Source organism: Salvelinus sp. IW2-2015, linkage group LG2, assembly GCF_002910315.2.
Source record: "Salvelinus sp. IW2-2015 linkage group LG2, ASM291031v2, whole genome shotgun sequence".
Classification (NCBI taxonomy): Eukaryota; Metazoa; Chordata; class Actinopteri; order Salmoniformes; family Salmonidae; genus Salvelinus; species Salvelinus sp. IW2-2015.
Window position 1 is genome coordinate 20,469,064 of NC_036839.1, and position 10,610 is coordinate 20,479,673.

Consider the following 10,610-nt stretch of genomic DNA (forward strand, 5'->3'; position numbering starts at 1 on the left):
CTACCTGCCTTATGCACATCATAATACATATTTTACAGATCATTATAAAACCGTCTACTTCAACAGACAAACAGCAGGACACTTCGCGCCTAAGAGTCAACGGTTTCTGACAGCTGATATTAGTTATGGTCATCACTATACAGAACATACATGTAAAGACAGCGTGCATAAAGTCCCAAATGGCTCCCAATTCCCGATACAGTGCACTACGTTTGGCCAGGGCAAATTTGGGGTGCAACCAGTCTCTTGTAACAGATTGTTTCCGYGTTCCGAGGTTAAGTAAGCCAAGAACATAGTCAGAGATAGTATCATTTAATTCACAATACTGTATTTCTTTATTCATTATTGAAACCCTGAAGGAAGCTAGATAGAAAGGCAGTGGCCATTGTTTTGTGCCTCATCTTCCTCTAGCTCAGTCAGACACAGCCAGTTATAATACATCATGTTGAGGTAACAGGTACAGTAATAAATTATTAATTATTTTWAAAAAACACTTCAGATCAATAAAAAAAGTATCAAACATACTTGATACGATAGCATTGATTTCTTCAGACATCTCTTTTTTTGTTGTAAAATACTGCCAAAGACACCATGTCTGCTGCTTCATACCCTGGGAAGTAGAACTTTCACTGTACCTCTGGGTGAAGTACAGCAGGGTCACTCCAGGATTATGTTCAGTTGGCACCAAACAGATGAAAATGGACTGAAACATGGATTGATTACTTGGACTTGAATAAAAAAAATCTATTTTTGTTTTCCATTGCAAACTGTTTTTCTACAGTGTGCCCTACTGAACACAACCCAGGGCTGAGAGCATAGAACACAGGAGGTTGGTGGCACCTTAATTGGGGAGAACAGGCATGTGGTAATGGCTGGAACGGCATAGTATTAAATACATGGTTTCCATCTGTTTGATGCCATTCCATTTGCACCGTTCCAGCCATTATTATGAGCCGTCCTCCCCTCAGCAGCCTCCACTGGTATAAACTGTTCTGTCCAACCGACATGAGACAAGCAAATGGGCTACATGGCATTGACATAATTATGATAAGCTCAGTTTTTCCACATTCAGTCAATTTCTATTATGGTCTTCCCTTTCATCATTTGCAATTTTTCAACACATGCAGATATGAAAGTCAAAATCTATTCAAAGTGCAAAGGTACTTCCTTCATTCAAGGGCAAATTTCTAACCAGGTGTGTATTCATTACATTTTACAATGGAAATCATTACCATTTAAGAACCAAAACAGAAGCAAACTGACCAAACGGAACAAAACAGGGAGGGACCTACCTGAATTTGTCCAATAGAAAGTGTAGTTTTCGTGCAAAAGTTTTCCGTTTGGAGTTTGCAACAGAATTGGCATAATGAATACACCCCAGATGAACAAGCCCCAAAGTCTTTTTTTTGTTTAGTGCTTTAACAGTACAAGCCATTTCATAGGTATTAAATACTCCATATTAGACAGAGAAATCTAACATCTTGTTGCTTGGAGTAACTGATCCCCTCAACCTACAAGCCAGATTCCCCACCAGAAAAATTTAAATAAAAAGTACTAACAGCCACATCCTCCCACTTCTCTTCAGGACCCCAAAGCCAAATCCTCTTATGCCTGTGGCTAGTGCAGATAGAATATACTTCATAATCATCCTCTTTATCGTTTCAGAATTTAACATTCAACACCATGGAGAACTTACAACCACAACACAAACACTCAGATCATAGGTCCCTAACAACATCTAACGTCACATCTCCCCACCCCGGAGAATACCTTGATGTCCACCTCCATGGAGAGCATCATCACTGCACTGTCTGTAAATCAGTCAGTTTATAAGGAGCTCTTCCTGGAGTGCTTTTTTCTGACCAYTCAGGGGAAGCGGGCAGGCAATGATGCCCCTGTAAGACCCCACTTGGGCATGCCTTGGAGTGAGGGGTTTTCTTTGACACCGTAACAGTCAACAGTCAGTTCCTTATCTCCCCCAATTCCCCCTCCAGTTGTTGGTTACTGCCAGTGCGCAGTTCTCTCTGACATCATTGCTAGCAGCGGCGACACCATCACAAGATGACACAGTGGACTTTGTGAGAACCCGCAGATCGTTCTCCTCGCCACTTCATCTTCTTCTTCTTCTTCAGGCTCCTCTCTGGGATCTGCTGCCTGCACAGGAGGAAGAGAGAGAAAGACAGAGCAAAATAGAGAGAAGGGATGGGGGACAAAGAGGGTATAGGAAAAATATATATATAATTAGTAGGAAAGGAGGGTATGTAAAGGAAGGAGTAGACAAGAGAATGAAAGGACAAGAGAAGGGAGCGTGAGGGTTAAAATCAGATAGTCTTGCTGCTTGGGTAGCTTGGCTAGAGGGCCTCAAAGTCTTTGTGGAACTCTAAATGCCTGACAAACAGATGAGTGGGCCCTCCAGCAGGATATGACCACACCGAACATCAACACATACTGGATTCTTCTGAAATTACACGTCTGTTCATTCAGGACATAGTTACAGTTTCCCCCAACCCTTTAACAGACTTTTGCTGGCATTCATGCTATATACAGTATATAGTATGTTTGCAAAGGGAAACCAAAATGGTGGTTCTCTATTAGTCAAGCATGAATTGAATCCAATATTATGATCAAGCCTATACAATTCTTAATTCTTAAAACATAGCCATCAAGTCTAGTAGTTTGGCCGACCTTATAACCCTGACTAGTTCATGGAACGCCTTGTCCACATTCATAGGGGGATCCTTGGCACTTGTCTCAATGTATGTGATCTGTGAGAAAAGAAAAAAAAACATTGATCAAACATTCTCAGGAAAATGACATAGTACACAAGCAAAAAAATGGAATAGTCTCCGACTTTGCTAGTGCTAKAAGGTATACACAAATACTAATGATGCTTTTCTGGCTCATAACAAGAGATGCGAATTTTGCAAGTAAAAACAAAATGTAAGCTTAAATCTGCAAACCCAATTTTATACACTCTTACACTTGGTGGTGTCCTCTGAAATAGTGTGTTCTAAAACAGTAAATGCCAAGCTTGGCTATATTTGTGATTTCTCCCCCACCACAGAGCCTCCGTGCAGTCTTTCCCAGAGGCCTATATCACACCCTGTAGCTAACGCTGAGTCAGCGTCCCTGCCTGCCCTGCACAAAAAAACCTCTCTCCCAGGGACAGCAGCCCAGAGCACACAGCCCATAGAACAACCCCAGTCATTGACAACAGCAGTGGGGAAAGGACTTCTACAGGTTCAACTACGGCCCTGACTTTTTCCTGACCATGAAAGACTGGCCAAAATGATCCATTCATTTACATTACATTTAAGTCATTTAGCAGACGCTCTTATCCAGAGCGAGTTACAAATTGGAAAGTTCATACATATTCATCCTGGTCCCCCCGTGGGGAATGAACCCACAACCCTGGCGTTGCAAGCGCCATGCTCTACCAACTGAGCCACACGGGACCATTCAAACTTTATCAAGTGTACATTAWTCAATTTGGACGCTGTACTGCATCAAAGAAGATATTAAAAACAAAGGATTCAGACATCAAGCTGCCCCACTCCTTGTCTGAGCTGACACTGTACTCACATTGTGTTTGGCAGCCATTTCCTGCCCCTGGTCGCTGGTGATTTTGCGGAGGTGAACCAAGTCCACCTTATTGGCCACCAGCACCATGGGGAAGGCCTCCCTGAAGGAGAGCAGAAGGAAGGAGAAGGACTGAAGAGCAGATGCATCTCATTCAACATTACATGTGTACAGTTACACCACTATACAGCTGACAACCTGACTGGAATGTAAACATTGGATGGGGAAGGACTTGTTTGTTTACCTTTGTCGTGAACAAGAGATACAAAAATGAAAGCATGTGTAGATGAACCCTTTACCAGTGAGAGGGTTAGAGGGAACACACAAAAGTCTGCGGCAGTAAACCCAGTCGGAGGCATTCGTTACAGTAGCAGCAGTCTCGTGTAGGTGTATGGCCCATAAGGCACGCATCGTTATCAAGAGCTGGGCCTCACCTGTCTTTGACCCTGAGGATGAGCTGGTGGAAGCGGTCCACATGTTCAAAGCTGGCCTTGTCTGTCACAGAGAACACGATGAGGAAGCCGTCCCCCGTCCTCATGTACTGCTCCCTCATAGCACTGAACTCCTCTTGGCCTGCCGTATCCAGCACTGTGCAATTACACACATACAGGTACCAGTGTTACAGTTTTTACAAGATGCTACTGGGAATCATCTTCTTGCTTATTTTCATATGAATGATTGGAAAAGCAACAAGCTATCAATTGCAAACAAATGCACATATTGTATAGGTCTAAATCTGTGAAAGTATATGGGAATACTGTGCCACAAAAGTATGTTTCATTAAAATTCTAAACATAATTGATAATTGGGTCAGCCCCCCCCAACCCAGAGAGAGACAGTGAGAAAATGTCTCCCTACCATCCAGGATGGCCCACTGTCCATCTATCTCTGTGTGTTTCAGGTAGGAGTCCTCGATGGTGGGGTCGTAGTCAGACACAAAGATCTTCTGGAAGAACTGGATGGTGAGAGCGCTCTTCCCCACTCCACCATCCCCCACCACCACCAGCTTGTACGTGAGGAGGTTGTCGCTAGGCACCGCGCTGCTGGTTGCCATGGCGACAGGCAGCTGGCTATACCTGGAACACAGCAGGAGAGGAGGGAGGGAGAGATGAGGAGTATGAGACTGCTGCTGCTAATTCATAGCCAGGCAGACCAGAGTACACAGAACCATGCATCACACACCAGCCCCTCACAGAGAGAACATCAGCTAGCTATCGACACCTCAGTCAATCTCAGCTAGAAGGGCTTGCCGAAAGTGCTGTAGTAAAGAATAGGAAATGGATGTATACAACGTGTGTAATAATACTGTAATAAACCAAACACCTGGTGCAGCAGAGTCTTTTAGATAAAAATGTGTTTACTGTATATGACTGAGCTGGAGAAAACCCCCTGGTCACTGATTGGCTGTCTGTATGAGGAAGTGCCTTGCATAGCCAGCCAGCCAGTCAGTGGTGTAGCGGCGAGGCTCTCCCACCTATTATGTAGGCTATTCCGTTTTCTCCTTATGAGACTGTCAGAATAGCATGGAGCACCAACCACTCTCCCAGCACCATTATGAGCAGGGGAAATACGGTCTAGACATATTGATTACTGTGCTTTGTAATTATGGCTTTCGGAAAGAGAGAGAGAAAAAAAAAAATTGTCCTCGACTTCTCTGAAAGAATAGCCTCTAAAGCAACTGTGGTGGTGCAATTTCACCAGCTTCCACAAAAACTACTCCAAATTCAGATTCACTGAACAGATTGGTTTAATATTCTGTTGCCTGACAACGTTTTCCATCTCACACTTTATTTAAAATGGCTGTTTTTCTACTGCGATTTAGTAAGAACCTGGTCCTTCAAAAACATGGACACATTACCGCAAATTCTTTCATGAACCCAATGCTGTATTGGCAAAAGGCAACAGCTTTCACAAGACATGTCAAGCCACTAAGAGAGTGGGTGATAAACAAGGAAAAGCAAACTGAGAACAACTAGCTTGAAAAACAGCACAGACTGTGGTGGTGGTCATCCCCAACCATTAGAAGTATTAGAACTTTCTCCAACAGCAGGATAGCGTGAGGGAATATGCTTGAATGTCTTTGAACATGCCTGACCTCAAGCTGCATAGGACAGGCTAAGGGCAGAGGACAGGCTGTGCATGCATTCAGAGAACACAGCCTTGGCTCAGCCCAGGCAGTGGGTAGAGAACATGGCAGTGGGCCGCAGGAAACAGCTGTCAGCTGGTGACGGCAGCCCTGCCACCTTCCTGCTCGACACAATAGAGGGAAGGAAAGACATTTCCTTCCTCAAGCGGCCCAGTCAGACCCCTGGAGAAGGATATACTGTAGGAGCTCCCTGCCTCCCTCACAAGGGAACAGCTAGCTAGAGGGAACAACCTGCACACCCCAAAACATACTGTACCACTTCATCAGTCAGATGAAGGCCCAAAAAGTTGTCACGTCATAGGCCCAGTCACCCAAGTCATAGACCATTCTCTCTGCTTCCGCACGGTAAGCGGAGCGCCAAGTCTAGGTCCAAAAGGCTCCTTAACAGCTTCTACACCCAAGCCATAAGACCGCTGAACAATTAATCAAAACGGCCACCCACACGATTGCATTGACACCACTTCCCCCTTTGTTTTTACACTGCTGCTACTCACTGTTTATTATCTCAAAATGCATGTGAGCCAATCAGTTGTGTTGTGACAAGGTAGGGTTGGTATACAGAAGATAGCCCTATTTGGTAAAAGTTCATTAGAGTTACCAGCCTCAGAAATTACAGCCCAAATAAATGATTCACAGAGTTCAAGTAAGACATCTCAACATCAACTGTTCAGAGGAGATTGTGTGAATCAGACCTTCATGGTCAAATTGCTGCAAAGAAACCATTACTAAAAGGACACCAATAATAAGAATAGACTTGCTTGGGCCAAGAAACACAAGTGAGACATTAGACCAGTGGAAATCTGTCCTTTGGTCTGACGAATCCAAATTTTGGTTCCAACCGCGGTGTCTTTGTGAGACGCAGAATAGGTGAACGGATGATCCCCGCATGTGTGGTTCCTACAGTGAAGCATGGAGGAGGTGGTGTGATGGTYGGGGGGTGCTTCATTTAGAATTCAAGGCACACTACCACAGCATTGCTACCACAGTATTCTGCAGCGGTACGCCATCCCATCTGGTTTGCACTTAATGGGACTATCATTTGTTTTTCAACAGGACAATGACCCAACACACCTCCAGGCTGTGTAAGGGCTATTTGACCAAGAAGGAGAGGGATGGAGTGCTGCATCAGATGACCTGGCCTCCACAATCACCCAACCAGATTGAGATGGTTTGGGATGAGTTGGACTGCAGAGTGAAGGAAAAGCAGCCAACAAGTGCTCAGCATGTGGGAACTCCTTCAAGACGGTTGAAAAAGCATTTCAGGAAAAGCGTTCCAGGTGAAGCTGGTTGAGAGAATGCCAAGCTTGTGCAAAGCTGTCATCATTGCAAAYGGTGGCTACATTTGTTTAACACTTTTGTTTACRACATGATTCCATTTGTTATTTCATAGTTTTGATGTCTTCACTATTATTCTACAATGTAGAAAATAGTAAAAAATAATAATAACTTGAATAGGTGTGTCCAAACTTTTGACTGGTACTGTATATCTTTTTTTACTTTTGTTTATTTAGTCAATATTTTCTTAACCATTTCTTGAACTGCATTGTTGGTTAAGGGCTTGAAAGTAAGCATTTCACGGTAAGGTCTACAACTGTTGTACTCGGCGCATGTCACATATAACATTTTATTTTAAGTACCGCTGATCACCCAATACATACCATTTCTTACCACTCAAGTCCAGCTCAGATCTGTCTCACTCATCTAYGATTCTCACCTAGGTGCTGACGGCTGAACAATGACTAAGGGAGTGCTGACTGATGCCCTTTAGASAGGAAAACTTACCAATCACATACTGGACATCTCTGTACTCTGAAATGGACAGCTTTGTGCTCGGTACTCTAGACCACGTGTGTCAACTCATCATTTAATCTGATCAGAACTCATGCATTACATATTTTGCTACTAAAAGACTGACTGTACATAACTTGGTAAAGAGTAGGTTGTGACTTGAGATAAGATGCCTCAACAACGTTGGCCTACCTCACCAGGCTGCTGTCAGTGGACTTTGCTGCATTTCATACAGTAACACCTTGTGGGAGTTATTTGGTTGACACAGCTCAATAAACATGCTTCTCTAAAACAAAACAAGAGTTGAAGCTGCTTTGATCAAGATAAAATTAAAAATGCAGTACCGTCAGTGGCATTTCAAATTCTTTGATTGAATAACAAGTGAAAAAGCTTCACCATCATGCCACTCTTGTTGCAGAATTATCTGGTGATTTCACTAGGCTATTAATAGTCAGATGAATACGTGTAGCTATATTGATGGTTGCCTTATACATCAGACTGTTACCGTGGTTACACGATGGCTATTCAGTCTGAAAGAAGTCACCCTAAAAAAAGATGCAAGTCTACATGCCAGAATGTTAAATAAAATGATATTTTAAAAAAACTTTACCGGTTGTCCGTGCTGTTGGTCCTTTTGACGGTAAGAACAGGAGCTAAAATGTCCACAGGAAAGTAATATTAACCTGAGTTCTTGGGGCACCAGTCTGTATATGGCTCTGTCAGCTTGTATTTCCGGTTTGCATTTTCAATCTCCTGATGCATTGCACGTGATGCACAATATGTAAACAATAGTAGAAGATAACAGTTAGAGCATTGGGCCAGTAACCAAAAGGTCACTGGTTCYAATACACCAGCTGTCAAGGTGACAAATAGGGTTAAGTGTCTTGCCCTTGAGCAAGACACTTAACCCTAATTTGCAAACTAACAGAACCATATACTGACCAGCAAATTGAAAGTCAGGCTAATAACACTTCCCTGTGGATATTTTGTCTCAGATCACCTCTGACATAAGGAAAAAAAGGAAAAAAGGAAAAAAGAACACAACAGGTAAAGTATGTCCAAATTAGGTTTATTCAACATTCTGACTTGTAATGGGACTGCTTGGAAATGTTGAGCCTATATGTTAGAGACGAGAGTATAAATCCTCCTTCCACTCAATTGGATTCTAAAAGGGACTAATATATTGAAGGCTGCATAATGGTGGGTGACCTCATCCTATGATGTGGTGCCTGAAGAATCCTTCAATAGAAATTCTGTAATGATTATAATGTATCTATTCATGCATGCCTAGTTGAAAAGACTAGTGTGAAGTATAAACATTGTAACAAAGTAGCTAAATGTATCAATAGAGTTTGTTCTTGTGATGTTTCATTTCATCCCCTGRAAATTATGATAATTCTAACGGAAAGTAGATTAAACACTACTAGGCAACGGTTTACTTCCTCCCTGACAAAACTTGACAAGATTATTCTCATGTTAACTAAATCAGTGATGTATAGGAACCGCTGTAAAGTTACCGCCCTTGGATAAAGGATTTTTGTTGCTTCTTGAATGTCAAATATTTTAGAGAAGTTTGCTGCATCAAGCAATTTCCGCAAATGGAATATTGGCGTCCATTTCTTGAATCAGAGGCCCCGCAATGTTACAATGTTGTAAGAAATTAAGTCCACAGTTAAATTGCAAAAACCCAAGTCAAATTAGATAAATATTTACCAAAGCACAGTACAAAACTTGATACGATTTACCAAGAATGTTTAAGTAGCTGCGATGTGGTGGCAGCCTAAAACGAACGACGACAATTTCAACAATAACTTACCAATATTATATGATATCCGTTGCCGTGAAAGAACGCTCCAGCAACCACTTCACACACAAATATTCCTCATCCCTCTCTCTGTCCGTTACCTCAAATCATTGCCATCATTTTACCTTTGTGACCGGAATGCGCCTCACATAACCGCGATTCAATCCGCTATGTAGCAAATCTTTATATTGCAACAGCTGATACTAAAAATAGAACGGCCTCATAGGGGTGGACACTTGTTGGTTAAAAATGTTTTCCTTCTTCATCATGTCATGACTGATATAAAAATGTAGTCTACATGTAAAATCATTTAAGCCTTCACAAGAATATACTTATTTTTTTAAATGCCAAAATCAGTTGATTTGTTTTTTGGAATGCCCCTTTTTGAGAAAGTGGACTGTTCCGGTTTGTCGACGCCCCCCCAGACTGGTTTAAAGACATGCTTTTGTCTAAATCAGGAATGGGCCCTTTTTGTAGCCCCCAAATGTTTGTCTCTGCCACATGGCAAAATGAGTAATTATTTGAAATTAGTTATAAACTACAAAATCTTCTCTCAGTTATAAAATTACTAAATCTTTTCTCCGACCCATGTCAAGATGTGTAGAATTGCATGAAATTAACTTTAAAACATTTTTATTTTCTCTCCGCTGTCAAGAGGTGGGCCGCTAAAATGTTTTACTCGCAAGTTTCTCTTAGGGCTAGGGTATGTACAGATGTGGGTACACAGACCGGCAAGCCACTGCTACCCCTCATGATCAGTTCAGATTTTTTTATGGCCCCACACCCATCAAAGTTACCCATCCCTGGTCTAAATTCTAAGGTGGCGTCTGAGTAGGACATTTCGATTGAACATCAATATAGCTTTTGTAATTATTTTATTGACCATGAGACTTGATTAGTGGCAATTACAATCAGTAGTCTAATTCACTCTATTTATATGGTGCACCCATCGCTAAATTCATGAATTATAGCCTATTGCTCAACTAAAGAMCTCTCATAATGCATCACATGAAATGTATAAGGTGAATCATATGTGAGACTCAGATTACACTGATCATGAAACAAATAATATTTTTCTCTCCATACTTCCTCTAAACAACATATATACTGAACAAAAATATAAATGCAACATGCAACAATTTCAACGATTTAACAGAGTTACAGTTCATGTAAGGAAATCAGTCAATTTAAATAAATAATATTAGGCCCTAATCTATGGATTTCACATGACTGGGCAGATCCACAGCCATGGGTGGGCCTGGGAGAGCATAGGCCCACCCACTTAGGAGCCAG

General features: G+C 42.0%; 1 protein-coding gene across 3 annotated transcripts; it reads right to left on the reverse strand.

Annotated features, from left to right (window-relative positions):
* Positions 1 to 306: 306 nt before the first annotated feature.
* On the reverse strand, positions 307 to 9,634 carry LOC111976587 (ras-related protein M-Ras). Of its 3 annotated transcripts, XM_070447818.1 has the most exons (8): positions 9,330 to 9,634; positions 8,456 to 8,515; positions 8,124 to 8,166; positions 4,438 to 4,655; positions 4,014 to 4,167; positions 3,583 to 3,682; positions 2,686 to 2,765; positions 307 to 2,154 (listed from the first exon to the last, which is right to left on the reverse strand). In XM_070447818.1, the coding sequence occupies exons 4-8, from the start codon at positions 4,631 to 4,633 to the stop codon at positions 2,055 to 2,057; spliced, it is 630 nt and encodes a 209-aa protein (XP_070303919.1). In that variant the 5' UTR covers positions 4,634 to 4,655; positions 8,124 to 8,166; positions 8,456 to 8,515; positions 9,330 to 9,634; the 3' UTR covers positions 307 to 2,054. The 3 variants fall into 3 exon arrangements, with proteins under 3 accessions (XP_070303919.1, XP_023861315.1, XP_023861306.1); XM_024005547.3 differs by lacking the exon at positions 8,456 to 8,515; XM_024005538.3 differs by lacking the exons at positions 8,124 to 8,166; positions 8,456 to 8,515 and having other exon boundaries at positions 9,330 to 9,633.
* Positions 9,635 to 10,610: the final 976 nt, after the last annotated feature.